General features: G+C 38.5%; 1 protein-coding gene across 1 annotated transcript in view; it reads right to left on the bottom strand.

The window, feature by feature from the left end:
* Necab1 (N-terminal EF-hand calcium binding protein 1) overlaps positions 1-18,791 on the bottom strand; it is a 165,603-nt gene that overhangs the window by 139,104 nt on the left and 7,708 nt on the right. Inside the window, exon 2 of the mRNA XM_004656924.2 lies at positions 13,625-13,649. Coding sequence (XP_004656981.1) covers positions 13,625-13,649 — 25 coding nt within the window. The remainder of the gene's footprint in view (positions 1-13,624; positions 13,650-18,791) is intronic.

Here is an 18,791-nt window from a genome sequence, read left to right as displayed (position 1 = left end):
AAATAAATAAATAAATAAATTTTAAAAAGTGGAAGGAGAAAGGGATGAGACTTGAATTTAAGATCTTTCCATTTTAAACCCTATTGATGCATAGTTCTCATTAACTTTAAGCAATAATTTTAAAAGATCTGTGTAATGACAGATTGAACTATTTTGTGAATATATATTTATCTTTAAAGAATATACTAACACACTGATTATTTGGGTACTGTGGAAATATAACCAAGTTTATCCAACATGGCACTGATGTTTGTGCCAGATAAATTTACAATACATGATATATCAAATATTTCAGTTTTCCCATTTCTTTAATTCTTTTATTTATAAAAAATAAAGATTATACAATTTCTTTTTAAACATTTATTCAATTTATTTATTTGAAAGAGAGAGAGAGAAATAAACAGATAGAAAGAAAGTGAATGGGCATGCCAGGACCTCTAGCTGCTGCAACCAAACCTCAGATGCATGTGCCACCCTGTGCTTATGTTGGTCCTGGGTAATTGAACTTAGTCATTTTGCTTTACAGGAAAGCACCTTAACCACTAATCCATATCTCCAGCCCCATAATGCAATTTCTTTAGGTTACAGTATAGAACAAAAAATCCATAAGTGTTTTTTAGGCATAAAGTATCAACTTCAAGGGCATGCATTATAAATAAGAATTATTCACCTTGGCCTGGTGGCATATGCCTTTAATCCCAGCACTTGGGAGGCAGAGGTAGCAGGATTGCCATGAGTTCGAGGCCACCCTGAGACTCCATAATGAATTCCAGGTCAGCCTGGGCTAGAGTGAGACCCTACCTCAAAAAGCCCCCCCCCAAAAAAATCTATCTATCTGTCTGTCTATCTATCTATCTATCTATCTATCTATCTATCTATCTATCTATCTATAAGAATTATTGGTATGCAAACAGTAGGAAAAGTTAGGGCTAGAGAGATGGCTCAACTATTAAGGAACTTGCCTACAGAGCCTAATGACACAAGTTTGATTCCCCAGTACCCATGTAAAGCCAGATGCACAAAGTGATGCATGCATGCCTCTGGAGGCCATTTGCAGTGGCTGAAAGCCTAGGTATGCTCATTCTGTCTGTCTCTCTTCTATCACTTTCTGCTTGAAATTAATTAATTGAAAACAATTGGAAAAGTTAAATGACCAGGATAAAGACAAGGGTGATATCAGCACAAGGGTGATGAAAAAAGATACTGAGGACACTCAACACCTACCAAACCAGACAGCCAGATGCTCCTAAGTGTCCCTCACTGATGTAGACTTAAAATGCTCCCAGCAGGGCTAAGGGAATTTTGTGGAAGAAGGAGCGGAAAGATTTTTAGAGGCACAGGTTGGGACCTTTGGCACACACACTGCCTCTCCTGTGTAACTGATTGCTGCCCCCATAATGCATGATCCACAACCCCCATGGGGTTGACCTGTATCCCCAATGAAGAGGCCCTCTTCAGAAAAGGGGCAAGGAAGAGGGAAAGGATGATACCAACATGTTTACATATAAAATATGTCCATATCTAATAAAAAAGTTAGAATGAAAAATAAAAATAGATAACAGCTATTAAATACTTTCTATGTTTCCAGTACTACACCAAGATGTTTTTGTGTGTTGTCTCATTTAATCTTTTAAGAACCTTTTGACACAAGCACTCTTTATCTCCATTTTACAGACAATGAAACTAAGTAAAATATACAGGTCACCTGGAAAGTAGAACAAGGATTTGAATCCAGTTAATTTTTTTGTGAGTGTGTTTTTCCAAGGTAGGGTCTTGCTCTTGCTTAGGCTGACCTGGAATTCACTATGTACTTTTAGGGTGGCGATCCATCTACCTCTACCTCCCGAGGGCTGAGATTAAAGGCATGTGTCACCATGCCCAGGGTTGAATCCAGTTAATCCAAGTTATAAGCATATCCACAATGCCTCATGCTTCTGAGATCCAAAAGGAGTGTAGGACCTGACTGAAGAGCAGGAACAGGAGAGAACAGACTGACACCCATCCATCTCAGTGCAAGACAGCAGGTAAGGTTGGAGGCAGGCTTATGGTAAATGTATGCTCTGTACGCGGCAGGATCTGCTGTCAGAGCCTGGCTTGATATCTGAGACTTGAACAGTCATATATTGGACTCAGGAGTTTGAATATAGACTTTATGTTTGTATAATAGGCCCAGATATGTAAAGAATAGAATGTTCAGAGTTTTCTGCTTCTGACAGGAAAGTAACACATTCATGAGTGTGAAACCACTTTACATTTTAGGGAATAAAAGGCACTATGGAAATAGAACATTTGTTTTTCTTTTATTTTGTCAAAAAAATCACTAGTGTCAAATTTACACTCATGGGTTTCCCACACACACTGCAGTTTGCTCTCTCTCTCCTAACCAGGTCCTTCTTAGGGCACAGATTATTTTTTTAAGTGAGTCACTGCTAATAGGCTTGCTTTAACTTTCTAGGTGGTAGGTTTAAAGTTGAGTTTTCATATTCCCAAGATAAATTTTGAGTCAGAGTTATTTGGGAGCCATTCTGAGCTGTAATAAGTTACCCAATTCTCAGTTTCACATCTAATTTTGAGAAATAATGGGAAATGATGAAATAACAATCAACCTTGTGCAAATAATCTTAATTTCATGTCATACCCCCTAATCTTCCATTTTATTTCAGAAGCTCTGATTTCAAGATAGGAAAGGCTTAGGGGCCCAGTAGGGGTGGCCAAGACATGACTGGTTATGACCCTCACATGAAAGGACAACATTACCAAGGTGAGGGAAATAGAATCCCATAGACCTCTGTGTGACTCTGCAATTGCTACTGGAAAATCCAACCTGCTAGAAAAGTAGTCATACTTACAAACCTTTGTTTCAGCCTCAAGCTATCAAGCTATCTTATTTTATATGAGAAGAGAAGAAACAAAGCTTTGGTAAACAAGTTGAAAGGTCTTTTTAAAATCAATTCTCTTATAGTCAATTCAATACTCATTGATTCTAATTCAATGAAGTCTTCAAAACATCTCAAAATGCACAAATGGTAATCAACTATTATTTCTGTCAAGAATTTTCATTACTAGTATTATTTCTAGAAATGTACTCGTCATTCTGTCACAATTCCTTCACAAATGAAGCATTATACACATTAAATCAATGTAACTTCCATAAGGAAATAAAAGGTCAAGACCTTTATAAGTTCAGGATATAACTAAAATGAGAATCATGTGGTTTTTAAAAATTTTTTGTTTATTTTTATTTATTTATTTGAAAGCAATGGACACATACACACACACACACACACAGAGAGAGAGAGAGAGAGAGAGAGAGAGAGAGAGAGAGAGAGACAGAGAGACAGAGAGACAGAGAGAGAGAGAGGGAGAGAGAATGGGCGCAACAGGTCCTCCAGCCACTGTAAATGAACTCCAGATGTGTGCTCCCCCTTGTGCATCTGGATAACGTGGGTCCTGAGGAATCAAGCCTTGAACCGGGGTCCTTAGGCTTTGCAGGCAAGCGCTTAACCACTAAGCCATCTCTCCAGCCCAGAATCATGTGTTTATATACTGAAATACAACATATATATGTGCATATAGAACAAAGTCTAAAGTTTGTTTGGAGTCAAATAGAACAATCTTGGATATACCATTAACCTAGGATGCAATCCAAAGCAAGCGACTTAACCTTTCTAGCTTCCTCTGTTCCATTTCATAAAACAAAGGTAATAAAAATAACTATAAATACTGACATATTATTAATAAGATCAGAATAAATGCTTCAGAACCATAGCTTCATTTAATTATCAAGATAACTTTATAACAAAACTATCATTACCTGCATTTCACAGATCAGAAAACAGAAGCATAGGAAAGGTAAATAAATTGTTTAATATCAAGAAACTAGGAAGAGGCACAGCCAGGACACGGGAATGCATTTGACCTCAAATCTTTTGTTCTTCTCAATGTTTTAAAAAGTCCACTCTGTTGACTTCATAATGTTTAAGGCCAATGCAAATTAAGAGTCAAAGATTGAAACTAGACCAAATGTACCCTCCATAAATTTTAGCCAATGTTATTAATAAAAGATATAGGACAGTGTGTGCTTAAGCAATTGATATATATGACTGCGTTTCTTCTTTGGGTTTTGTATGTTTATTTGTTTTTTGAGGTAGGCTCTCACTCTAGTACAGGCTGACCTGGAATTCCCTATGTAGTCTCTGCCTCCAAAGTGATAGAATAAAAGACATGTGCCACCACACCAAGATTTCTTCAGTTTTTAAGGTCAAATAGTTGATGATGCCCTCCATCAAGACTTACTGAGCACCTAACTCATGGCAGGCACTTGCCTCATTTTCACAGTCATCAGAAATCTCTGCCTTCACAGACTTAGAGTGGCCAAAGCCCAAGGTGACCTAGCTCATAGGGTAGTTTAGTCAGAGATCAGCTGTTATGTAGTTCACAAATGCACCCACTCCCTACTCATTTGCTGATATGAACTGCAGAGGGTTTGAACAAGTGCAAAGTAACAAAAGGAATTCAGTGGTATACTCACAACCATGGGCCTTTCCATTTTTTCTTTCACTAAGGCTAAGAAAACCTATTGCCCAAAAAGAGGTAAACATTATGATCTCACTTATCTGTAGAATATGGAAAATGTCAAACTCATAGAAGAAGAGAGTATAGTGATGGTTGCCAAGAACTGCAGGTAGGAGAAATAGGGAGATATCATTCAAAGGGTACAGGCTTCTAGTTGTAAAATGAGTAAGTTCTGGGGATCTACTGTATAATGTGGGTGGTGATGGTGATGGGTGCATTAATTACTTTGATTTTAGTAACTGCTTATACAGTGAACATATTCTCCAAGTCATCATGCTGTATACCTAGAATAGATACAATTTTTATCTACTTAGTAAATATCTTAAAAGTATACAAGTTAAAACTATTTTCTTAGCAAATTAAAAAATCCATGTTCTGTTTTCATTTTTATTCAATACATGTTTATGTAAGCTTTCTACTTATGGGTTTAATTCTGGGCTCTTTAGATCAAAGCACTAGAGTCTGCCCTAAACAATACTATTTTCAGGTATATCTTCAATCCTAGTATCTTAGTCTGTGGTTTAAAAAGAAGCAGACAAAAAAACAAAAAACAAAACAAAACAAAAAGACACCTCTGTAACACACTATTACTGTAGTTAATCAGTAATCATATATTCATCCCCATTTATCCAGCAGTTTCTCTTTCATTATGCCAGACAGAGTCCAAATGCTAAATCTGTACTCTGGCAGGCTAACTCTCAGCCACTTTATTGCCACTTATTCCTTTCATTATTCCACCACCAATTAAGCCATCCACAAGAGAACCTATCATATGAAGGTTGTGGCAGTCAGGTTCGCAGTGCTAGTAGAAATCACCCAACCAAAAGCAGCTTGTAGGAAAAAGAGGTTTATTTTGGCTTACCGGCTCAAGGGGTAAGCTCCATGATGGCAGGGAAAATGATGGCATGAGCAGAGGGTGGACATCACCCCCTGACCAACATAAGGTGGACCATAGCAACAGGAGAGTGTGCCAGATATTGGCATGGGGAAACTGGCTATAGCACCCATAAGCTGCCCCCAATAATACACTGCCTCCAGGAGGCATTAATTCCCAAATTTCCATTAGCTGGGAACCTAGCATTCAGAACACCTAAGTTTATGGGGGACACCTGAATCAAACCACCACAGATATGTATCACTAAAAGATCAAAATACATGTAACATCTGCTTATTTGCACATACAGAATGTGATGTACACATGGTGCAGAAAGACATCTACTGCTTATTCTCATTTATTTTGGATAATCCACTCTCCTTTTCTCTTTTCAGTTCTGCATGTTTTCTCTCCACCATAACAGACATAACTGAAATGTCACCAATTGTCTCATGTAGCTAAGGCATCATGGTACAAAAGCAACTCAAGCATGCAGTATTGTTGCTGAGTGTCAAGTATGTCCCTGGAGGCCTTCCACATATCATGTCATTTATTATTCAGAACTTCTGACATCCATAGAGTTACTAGGTGTACAGACTATTATTTAAGATGGAGTAAAAGACAGAAAAGAGTGGAGAGATAGAAGGGAGACTGATCACAGAGCAGAGCATCTTCCAGCATTATTGATGAATTAAACAAATATCCTGAGCACCTAGTGCTAGCTAAAATGTTTAGTGTGCAAGTATAAGGACCTGAGTTTGGACACTCAGCACATACATGATTGCTGAAGTGGGCATAGCAGCCCACTTGGTATCCCAGTGGTCCAGAGGAAGAAACAAGGGTTCTCCAGATAGCAAGATAGACTAGCTGAATCAGTTAGTGCTTAGCTCAGATGAGAGACCCTACCTCACTAAAATAAAGTGGAGTTCAAGAAAGACACCTGAGGGGACTTCCATTCAAGATGGCATCTGCCAAACTGCACCATATCTCCCAGGGAAGAAAAGGCAAGATATTTAGGGGTGAGCAGACTCTAACAGACCTCCAGTGGGAAGGTGTGGAAGAGAAAAGCAGGGACTCCACTTATTTCCACACTCTTGGGTAGCTCACCAGTCCCCCAATCACCTCAGACAGCCGTCTTACCCATAGTCCCAGTCATGGGTTCCTCCTGCACTAACTGCAAGCAAGGCGACCCAGGCCAGCAGGCCAGTATAGATCCATGAGTGCCCCTATGCTTGTGAACTCTGTGCCACTCTCCAGTGCACCCCACTCCACATGCAGACCCAGGCCAGCAGGCTAGCATTCCCTCAAAGACCTCCATGCATGAACACCATCCCACTTGCCACAGAACCCCAACCCTGTGCACGGGCCCAGGCCAGCTGGCTAGCATTCCACCAGGGGACTGCTGGACCACCACACTGCCACCATACCTCACCCCGGTGCACCAAACCAGGCCAGCAGGCTGTGTTCCTGCAGGGAACCTCCCCTCTTTCCCACTCACACCACCCTCCACCTCCCTACATGGACCCAGGTCAGCAGGCTAGCGCCTCCCCCACCATCCCCCAGGGACCTCCACTATCCACTGCCCTCCAAGCACAGACCAAGGCTCACACTCCCATCCATACACTGCAGGGTTCCAAGGGACCTGTTGTCCCATCAATTCAGTCTTCAATATGGCAGAATCACCATGCATTCCCATCCTTCCTTCCTATCCCCGCAGCCCGGCTGCAACATCAGTCTGCTTTGTCCCATTCCCCCTGCCCTCTCAGGCCACCTGATCACCGCAGTCCTGTACCTCAATAAGGGAACAACAAACCCCAACATCAGGTCCCTGGGCCCCCACCAGAGCCTCATGGGCTCCTTCCCTCTGAGCAGGCAGACCCCATTGCCATCAGAGCCTAGTGGCAACAAACATAAAAGGGAATAATCACTGAAGACACTTCAAGGGTAGAATACAGCTTCCTCCAAAATTAAATAAGGCCCATATACTGTGATGGGCAGACCACAACAAAAAAAGGAATAACATGAAAAATCAAATACAAGGACTGGAGAGATAGCTTAGCAGTTAAGCGCTTGCCGGTGAAGCCTTAGGACCCAGGTTCGAGGCTTGATTCCCCAGGACCCACATTAGCCAGATGCATAATTATGGGTGCACATGTCTGGAGTTTGTTTGCAGTGGCTGGAGGCCCTGGTGTGCCCATTCTCTCTATATATATATCTGCCTATTTCTCTCTCTGTTGTTCTCAAATAAGTAAATTGAATTTTTTTTTAAATCAAATACAAGTAAATACAATAAGATTGCCCAGGACCACAATGGATGTCTCTAATCAAAACATAGAAGAGCCAAGAGTATCAAAACCCCAAAATGAAGATATGCAACCCTGACCAAGCAAATAGCAGAACTAACCAAACAAATAGCAGAATAGAAGAAAAGCAACAAAGGGCCAATAATTGTATGAATGAAGTCCTCACTCGATTAGACCTAATAGATAAGAACAAGGAAGGGTTCCAAAAACAGTTAAATAATATGAAGGGCACTGAAGAAAAGAGGACTTTAATAAGAAGCTGGCTAAGCTCAATCAAGTCATAAAGAAATGCAAGGATGAATTCCAAGAAGCATTAAGAAAATCATAAGATGATGTGAAAAGGGAACTTGACAGAGGGTTGTAAAATATACATTAAAAAAAAAAACAGTAGAAAATACAAATTTATCAAACCCAAAACTTTACAGAAGCTCTCAAGAATACAGTCAGCCATGTGGAGGATAGAAACTCAGAACTGGAAGACAAAACAAAAGAAACAGTTTGTAAGTCCAAAAGTTTCAATAAGTTCAAAAATTTTTGAGAACAGAACATGAGGGAACTGTGGGATACCATTAAATGTCCCAACATTCATATCATGGGAATACCAGATGGGAAAGAAATTTAGATAAAAGGCATGGAGAACTTATTCAACAAGATTATTGAAGAAAACTTTCCCATTCTCTCAAAAGGAAGTCCCACCAAATTACAAGAAGGTAATGGAACTCCAAACAGACTGGAACAAAGGAGAAATTCTCCAAGACATAGTATCATTAAGATTCTAAACATTAATACCAAAGACAAAGTCCTAAAGGCAGCTAGGAAGAAATAACTCACTACATATAAAGATAACCCCATCATAATTACTTCAGACTTCTCAATGGAAACCTTGAAAGCCACAAGGGCCTGGAATGGAATGCTGCAAAGCCCGAGAACCTACAGCTTCCAACACAAACTACTCGTCCTACTAGATGGTGAAAGAAAACCTCTGAACGATAAAACTCAGCTTTACAACTACAAGAACACAAAGCCAAACCTCCAGAGAGTACTTCAAGGAATTCTCCACACAGAAGAATCAAATAACCAACCTCAATTGCCTAAGAAGCAGATCACAATAATCAGACTCAAAGAGGAGCAAAAAACTATATAGCCCAAGAAAACACCAAACCACATATGTCACCCCAATATTATAGAGATTAAATCAAACCTCACAGTCATTATCCTAAATATTAATGGCATTAATTCACCCATCAAGAGACCTAAGCTAACAGGGTAGATAAGAAAATTAGACCCCTCAAATCTGTTGTTTTCAAGAAACCCACCTCACCACTAAAGACAGACACCCCCTTAGGGTGAAAAGGTGGAAAGCAATATTCCAAGCATGTGGAAATAAGACACAAGCAGGCATAGCTATACTTACTTTGGATAAAATAGACTTCAAACCAAAAGTAATCGAAAGGATAAATAATGCCACTTCTTAGTTATCGAGGGAACAATCCAACAAGAGGGTATCACAATCACCAGTCTTTATGCACCAAACACAGGTATACCACAATTCATAAAACAAAACCTACTTGATAACAAAATAGAAATAACCACCAACACCATGATACTTGTGTCTTCAATACTCCACTATGAGCAATAGATATATCATCCAAACAGAAAATTAACAGGGAAATGAGAGAGCTCAATAAAACCATAGATCAATTAGATCTAATGGACATCTCCAGAACATTCTACCCCAAATACACAGACTACACATTCTTCTCAGCAGCCTATGGAAGCTTCTCAAAAATAGATCATATACTGGGTTATAAAGCCTCCCTCCATATATTTAGGAAGAACGACACAATTTCCTTCTTGATATGAGATCACAATGCTGTATTGCTAGAAATTAACAACAAAAGATGTACCATGAATCCCATCAGCTCCGGGAAACATACTTTTAAAAAATAATTGTGTAGTGGACAAAATTTAGAAAAAAAAACACAAAATTGCATAATTTCTAGCAATGAATGCCAATGAGAACACATAATAGCAAAACTTATGGGACACAATGGAGGCCATCATCAGGAAAACTCATAGCACTAAGTGCCTTCATAACAAAGACCAAGAGATCCCAAATCAACAACCTAACTATCCACCTAAAGGCACTGGAAAAGCAAAAAGAATTAAACCCAACAAGCTAGATAGAAAGAAATAATTAAGATCAGAAAAGAAATTAATGAATTGGAAACTAAGAAAACAATTCAGAAAATTGATGAAACAAAGAACAGGTTCTTTGAAAAAATAAACAAGATTGATAAACCCCTGGCCAATTTGATCAAGAAAAAAAAAAACACATGTTTCAAATTAACAAAATTAGAAATGAAAAAGGAGAGGTCACAATAGACATAAGTGAAATTGGGAGAATCATCAGAACTTATTTCAAAAACCTTCACTCCACAAAACTGGATAATATGGAAGAAATGGATGAATTCCTAGATATATACCACCTACCAAAGCTAACCTGAGAGCAGATTAATCTCCTAAACATACTTATCACACCCATCAAGATTGAAAAGGTAATCAAAATACTCCCCCAAAAGGACAGTCTAGGGCCAGATGGCTTCTCAGCTGAATTCTATCAAACTTTCATGGAAAAACTGAAAACAATTTTTCTCAGACTGTGCCACACAATCAGAGAACAGGGAAAGCTCCCCAATTCCTTCTATGAAGCTAGTATCACCCTGATACCAAAACCAGGCAGAGATACCACAAGAAAAGAAAACTACTGGCCTACTTCCCTGATGAATTTAGATGCAAAGATCCTGGACAAAATCCTTGCAAACCAAATTTAACAACACATCAAAAGCAATATCCATCTTGATCAAGTAGGCTTCATCCCAGGAATGCAGGGGTGGTTCAACATATGGAGATCTGTTGATGTAATATACCATATATATAAGCTTAAACACAAAAACCACATGATTGTCTTGATAGCATCAGAAAAGACCTTTGACAAAATACAATATCATTTCATGATCAAAACATTGGAGAGAATGTGCATGGACAGTTTATATCTGAATAAAAGCTATATATAAAACCCCTAAAGGCCAAATAATACTTAATGGGGAGAGACTGGAGGAATTACCATTGACATCAGGAACAAGACAGCAGTGTCCACTCTCACCTCTGCTCTTTAACATAGAACTGGAGCATGGTACTGTCATAAAAACAGGACTATAGATCAATGGAACAGAATCGAGGACCTGAACATTGAGTCATGCAACTACAGCTATGTGATATTTGACAAAGGCCCTAACAATGTAGGCTGGAAAAAAAGAAAGCATCTTCAACCAAAGGTGCTGAAACACTGGATAAACATATGCAGGTAAATGAAACTTGATCCATGCATCTTTCCATGCATAAAAATCAAGTCCATCTGGATCAAAGACCTCAATATAAGACTGAGAAGTCTGCTACTACTGGAAGAAAAAATAGGAAGAACTTTCCATGATATAGGAATGGGAAAAGACTCTCTGAACAGAACCCTAGTAACTCAGGAACTTAAGCAATCACTCAATCAATGGGATCTCATGAAGCTTAAATGTTTCTTCACAGACAAACATGCATTAAGCAGAGCCAATAGATTACCCACAGAATGAGAGAAAAATTTTTGCTGACTATACAACTGAGAGAGTCCCAATTTATAAAATCTATAAAGAACTCAAAAACCTAAACAATAAAATGTCCAACAACCCAGTTACAAAATGGGGCAAAGTATATAATGAAGACAAACCCTAATCTTCTTTTGTTTCCCCCCCTCCTCTAAATATCTAAATATACTACCTATCTTTTTTCTTCCTTCTTTTCCTTGACACCAGCCTGTAACTTCCAGTACCAGCATGTGGTTAACAACCACAATGAGCTGTTGATCAGAGACCTACAAGGTTTCCCCAAAGTACATTGATTTCTGTCAGAGTACTTGATGACCCACCAAGGGTTAGTGGTAAGACACTACTGCTGAAGACACCATATACAGTTGGTATGGAACATGAAATGACTTGGCTGGAATCTGGAAGCGAGTCAGTCCCCAGACAGTTAGCTTTTCTAGTGACAGAAGGTATTACATGAGTGACTGGGGGAAAATGACCAACATCTGTCCAAGCAACTTGTGGTCTAAGCTACTCATCAGCAAACAACCTAATGTGATGCTCACACAAGTGCAATAGTAATACACAGCCATTGTGTGTAACCAACTGCTCTTGATTTGGCTGGCTGATCTGCTCAGTGGAAAGGAACCCATAGCTAGAGCTGAGAAACATGTCAGAACCATACCCCAAAATGATCCCATTCTCCAATATCAAGCTCCCACCAACTGTGGGCAACAAGAGGGCCTACATCTATTAAATTCTCTCTAAAATAATAATGGTTATCCAATGTATCTGGTGCTGAATTCACTCTCTTTTTCAGATGGGTGCAGAGCCTGAGGAGAGAATCAGCCATCACACCTCATCAGGACCCAGTAGAAATCATAGAGTAATTGGGGAAATGAACAAGAGTGCTGCTTTTTTGGTAAACCTGGTACCAGCACAAGGACAAAGGTGATAGACACAGAAAACACTCAACTCCTACCAAACCAGAGATTAAGAGACACAGAGGCTCCCAAGACCTCATCACTGAAGTAGACCTAAAATGAACCCAGTATGGCTCAGGGAAATTTGTGGAAGAAGGATGTAAGGATTGATAGAGCCACATGTTGGTACATTATGCACAGAGACATTGCCTTTTACCCATAACCTATGGCTAAATCCACAATGCATGACCCACATTCTCCAGTGACCAGGGAGGGGACAGGGAGGAGGTTAATGATGGTACCAACATGGTTGTATCCACACTGTGTACATAACTAATAACAAACACTTAAAAAGACAAAGACATTTGATTATCAACCTCTGTCCTCCACATATATGTGCACACAAGTGAACATACAACTGCATATGTATGCCCAAATGCATGTGAGCATGCACACATACATGCATGCATACATACACAAAAATATTCTAGCGCAATAAAGTAGCAAAAGATATTGTTTCTGAACTCATGACTACACTTGGTGCAGCTGTCATTTACCATCCAGGACAAAGTTTTACTTTTGGCCTGTCATACATCATGTCTATATCTGTATAGATGATAACTCCTCATGCCTACACCTCAAATAGGAGATGGTGTATACTTTATGGTTACCAGACAGCCATGCTACAGAACCTTGTAACCACCCAAGGCAACTGTGAAGTTACAAGTGAAGAAACTAGACTTTGTGACCAAACAGACTCTTGTTTAAGTGGATTTGTAGCTTAGAATTATAAGACATAATAAAGACAAAGTGCACAGCCCAATATTCTCGATGAATTGAACCTGTCATTGTTATAATTCTTTCAAGTATTAGAGGTGAAAACTATAGCACAAATATGACTGCACTCCTCACTTCAAAGGCACTCACCATTTCTATCTTACTGTTAAATGTAAATTACTCTGCCAACATCTCATGAATACTTGGAGCCATAAATTTGATGAAAGTTGTAACTAATCACAAAATCTGACATGTTGTAGGTCAATATCTATGGCTTTCTTCTTCACATTATTCTCTTTTTTTGTTTTGTTTTTTGGTTTGTTGTTTGTTTGTTTGTTTGTTTGTTTTTCAGGGTAGGGTCTCACTCTAGCTCAGGCTGACCTGAAATTCTCAGGATGGCCTCAAACTCACATTGATCCTCCTACCTCTGCCTCCCAAGTGCTAGGATTAAAGGCATGTGCCACCACACCTGGCCACAATATTCTTAGTGAGGCAATCTAAAATGTAATAAATTAAATAGAAATTGAACAATTATGGTCTTACCATTTTTGTCTGCCCTCCTCAGTATCTGGAAAGCAAAAAAAGAAAAAATTTATCAGCTTTTAATTTTTGGTAAGTATTGTGATGAAAATTATACTTATACACAATTCATCTATCATTACAAAAATTCCAATTCTAAGTAAATATTTTCCAACTAAGATCATTCTTTATAATAACCCAAACTCTAAAAATCCCTCAAATGTCAATCAACTGGTGAACAAATAAACCAACTGAGATTTATCCATGTGGTGTAATGCAAAAGACAATTATAAAAGAGCCAGCAATCAGTACATATGAATACTTGAATAGATTTCAGAACAGCTGAATAGAAGACCTAGACAGAAAATAATACTTAATATATAAGTTCATGCATATCATTTTTTAAAGTAAAAACTAAGCTATAGGTTAGATGGTGGGCAGGCAAGGCCTGGAATGAGTCGGCCAGAATCCTGTTTTCCAGCTTCTCCCAGGGTCCTGGTCCAGGTTCCCTGCATTAGACAGTCTGTGGGTGGGCACGGCTTGGAGTGAGTAGGACAGAACCCTGTTTCCTGGCTCCTCACAACTCCTTGGTCTTGGTGGGTCCCATTGTGCCTTGCTTGGGGAAGGCTGGTCCCGGTGTGAGCTATGGAATCAGGCTTAATGCTCTGGTATCCTGACTTTCCACTGGGTACCAAAGTCCCTGTTTAACTGATCCAGAGGGTGCATGGAACAAAAGACAAAACCTTATTTCCTCCTCAGTGCAATAAAGAGTCTCCCTAAATTGGGCAGACAACAATGCCAAAAAAAAAAGAAAAAAAGAAAACTGAGTCAGAAAACTGAGTGATCTCCACCAATGATGCCTAGTCCTACAATGTAATCCTTCAATGAAATCATAGATAAATTAATAGAAATTCATTCCCAAAATGAAAACACAATAACCAATGATACCCTAATCAAACAAGTCACTGAATTGGAAGCAAACCATACAAAAAACAACAATCATATCAATGAAATTGAACAGAATTGTCTCTTAGAGCATTCACCTTTTGACAGTAGACTTAACTCAACTGAAGAAAACATTAAAACCCTCAAAATAGATATGAACGAGTCAAAGATGAGTCAAGAAATGAAAATTTCAACAACCAGTTGATTAAGATTAATGAAGACTTAATCCAATGCAAGAATGAATTGCAGTAAGCATCAAAAAAATCAGAATTCGAAGTGAAATTGTACCTCAAAAAGGAGATGGACATAATGCAAAATAACACAACAGAAAACAAAAATCAAATAGAAATTATAAAAACCTCTCTAGAACCCCTCACCAACAGAATTACTCCTATGGAAGACAGAACATCTGACCTGGGAGACAAGACAGAAAAAGTTCATTGGAAAGCCTAAAACTTCACTACTTTCAAAAAATCAAGAGAACAGAATACAAGGGAATTATGGAATACCTGGATCATGGGTATACTAGAAGAAGAAGAAATCCAGGCCAGATGCATACAGAACATATTCATCATAATTTTTAAAGAAAATTTTCTGAATTTTATATCTGCCCCATTCAGATATAAGAAGCCTACAGAACACTGAACAGACAGGACAAAAGAAGAAACTCTCCAAGGCACACCGTAGTTGAAACTCTTAACAATGAAAACAAAGATAGAGTGTTAGAAGCAGCAAGAGAGAAACAACTCACAACATACAAAGGCAATTATATCAGAATTATGTCTGATTGCTCAACGGAAACCCTGAATGTCAGAAAGGACTGGAATGGAACACTTCAAAGTCCAAAAAACTATGGCTTCTAATCCAACCTACTCTACCTGCCAAAAGTATCCCTCATTATAGATGTTCAAAGGAAAACTTTCCATGAAAAAAAAAGTCAATTCCATGATTATATGAACACAAAGCCAAACCTACAAAGACTACTTGAGGGAATGGAAAAAACATCAGGGCATACTGTCAAAACCCCTAAAACTCCACAAAACTTAATAATCTCAAAGAAATGGATGAATTCCTAGACACATAGCACCTAACAAAACTAAGCTCAGAGCAGATTAATCTCCTAAACAAACCAATCATGTCCATGGAAATTGAAAAGTTAACCAAAAACCTCCCCAAAAAGAAAAGTCCAGGACCAGATGGCTTCTCAGTTGAATATTATCAAACTTTCATTGAAGAGCTGAAACCAATTTTTTTCAGACTGTTTCACATAATTGGAGATCAGGAAATCCTCCCTGACTCCTTTTATGAAGCTAGCATCACCTTAATATCAAAGCTAGGGATAGAAATAACAAGGAAAGAAAACTGTAGGGCTATATCTCTAATGAACTTAGATGCAAAGAACCTTAACAAAACCCTTGCAAACTAAATTTAACAATACATCAGAAGCATTATCCACCTTGAAAAATTAGGCTCCATCCCAGGGATACAGGGATGGTTCAACATATGGAAACTGGTCAATGTAATACACTACATAAATAAATTTAACCATAAGAACCACATAATCATCTCAATTGATGCAGAGAAGGCCTTTGGCAAAATACAACACCACTTTATGATCAAAACACTGGAAAGAATAGGCATGGAGGGTATATATCTCAACACATTAAAGGCTACATATAAAATACCTAAAGTCCAAGTAATATTTAATGGAGAAAAACTCAAAAAGTTACCAATGAGACCAGGAACAAGTCAGGAGTGCCTGCTCTCACCACTGCTCTTCAACATAGCACTAGAAGTACTAGCCCAAGCAATAAGACAGGAGAAAGAAATAAAAGGGATTAAAATTGGAAAGGAAGAAGTCAAGTTAGACCAATTTGCTGATGACATGATCCTATATAAGTGACCCGAAAGTCTCCATCTCAAAACTTCGAAAGGTGATTAATTCCTTTACTAAATTAGCAGGATATAAAATCAATGCACAAAATTAGTAGCTTTTCTATATGCAAAGGACAAATATACAGAGAAAGAAATCAGTGAGGCCATCTCAATTTCAGTAGCAACAAGAAAATTAAATACCTTAGAATAATACTAAGAATGTGAAAGACCTATATAACGAAAACATAAAAAAATAACTGGAGAAAGAAATTGAGGAGGACTTGAGAAGGAAAGACCTCCCATGCTCCTGTATAGGTAGAATTAATATTTTGAAAATAGCAATTCTATCAAAAGCAATATCCAGATTAAACACAATACCAATAAAATTGCCACAAAATTCACAGAGATTGAAAAATGTATCTCAAAATTCATACAGAATAGCAGCAAGCCTCATATCCTCAGCAAAAACAAAACAACAACAACAACAATACACACACACACACACACACACGCACACACACACACACACACCTCTGGAGATATCACAGTTTACCTAAAGCTACAAAGCTATATTACAAATCTATAGCAACAAAAATATCATGGTACTGGAATGAAAACAAAAACAAAGACCAATGGAACAGAATTGAAGACCCAGACCTTAGGTCAAGTAACTACAGATGCTTGATGTTTAACAAAGGTTTGATTAATGTAGACTGGAGAAAAGACAGCATATTCAACAAATGGTGTTGGACAAATTAGATGACCAGATATACAAAAATGACATTAGACCCACTCATTTCTCCAAGTCCAAATGGGTTAAAGATCTCAATATAAGACCAGAAACTCTTGAACTACTGGAATTAAAAATAGGAGGTACTCTCCATTATACAGGACTTGGAAAAGACTTCCTAAACAAAACCCCAGTAGCCCAGGAAGTTAAACAAGCACTCAACCAAAGGGATCTCATGAAGCCAAAAAGCTTCTGCACAGACAAACATACCATAATCAGAGAGAATAGATTGCCCACCGAGTGGCAGAAAAATCATTGCCAGCTATACCACAGACAGAAGCCTAATATATAGAATCCACAAAGAACTAAAAAAAAAAAAAGAAAACCTAAACAATAAAAAAATCAAACAATCTACTGCAAAAAGTGAGGCAGAGAACAGAATAGGGAGTTCTCAGAGGAAGAATTACAAATGGCTAACACTCACCTAAGAAAATTTTCAACATCCCTGACCATTAGGGAAATGCAAATTAAAACAACTGTGAGATTCTACCTTACCTCAATAAAGATAGCAAGCATTAAAATATCAAATGAAAACAAATGTTGGTGAGGATGTGGACAAATAGGGACCCTCATCCACTGTTGGTGGGAATGTAAGTTGGTATATGCACTATGGAAATCAATATGGAGAGTGTTGAAAAGGATGAATATAGAGTTATCAACAGACCCTGCCATTCCCTTACTGTGCATTTTCCCTAAAAGTTACACATCACAGTTCAGAGATATTTGCTCAACAATGTTAATAGCTGCTCAATTCATAATAGCTAAAAACTGGAATCAACCCAGGTGCCCATCATTAGATGAATGGATAACCAAGATGTGCTATATCTACAGGATAGAATGCTATTTAGTCATAGAAAAAAATGACACATTGACATTTGTAGAAAAATGGTCAAACTTGGAACAGATCATACTAAGTGAACTTACACTATCACAGAAAGACAATCATCACATGGTCTCACTCCTCTGCAGTTCCTAACCTGCATCAGCCTGAGTTGCTGACATACCTGAATGCCATCTCGAGGCTTGGACAATAGGGAGAGTAGGGTTTGGGGGAAGAGAAAGGAGGATTCAAAACTGAACCCAAATTGAACTGGCACTACAGAAACCTATATCCTGGACGTTAGACTAAAAGCTAGAACCCTCAGGAGAACCTTAGGGGGAACACCTGAATCGAAGGGCTATAGAAGGCAAGACAAAGCCTAACATTAAATTTCTTCTGTTTCTCTTTTTTTATGTCTTTTTCTTTTTCCTTTTCCCTTGGCGCTAGACTAATTCCCTGTACCAGGATTCAGTTAACACCTACAATGAGCTATTTATGGGAGAGACCTACAAGGTCTCCCAAAACAAACAAGACAGACTTCTGTCAGAGCACTTGATTATACATCAGAGGCTAACGCTAAGACTGTACTGCTAAAATCACCATACACTGTTGTCATGGACCATGGAGAGACCTGGTTGGAATTCAGAAAGAGATCAAGTCCCCAGACAATTAGCCCATCTAGTGCTGGAAGGCACTACATGAGCTACAGGGAAAAGTTGCTAACATCTGTCTGGGCAACTCAGCACACAGCCACGGTGGGT

This window comes from Jaculus jaculus, chromosome 2 (assembly GCF_020740685.1).
Source record: "Jaculus jaculus isolate mJacJac1 chromosome 2, mJacJac1.mat.Y.cur, whole genome shotgun sequence".
Classification (NCBI taxonomy): Eukaryota; Metazoa; Chordata; class Mammalia; order Rodentia; family Dipodidae; genus Jaculus; species Jaculus jaculus.
This window is presented reverse-complemented; position numbering and strand designations above follow the sequence as displayed.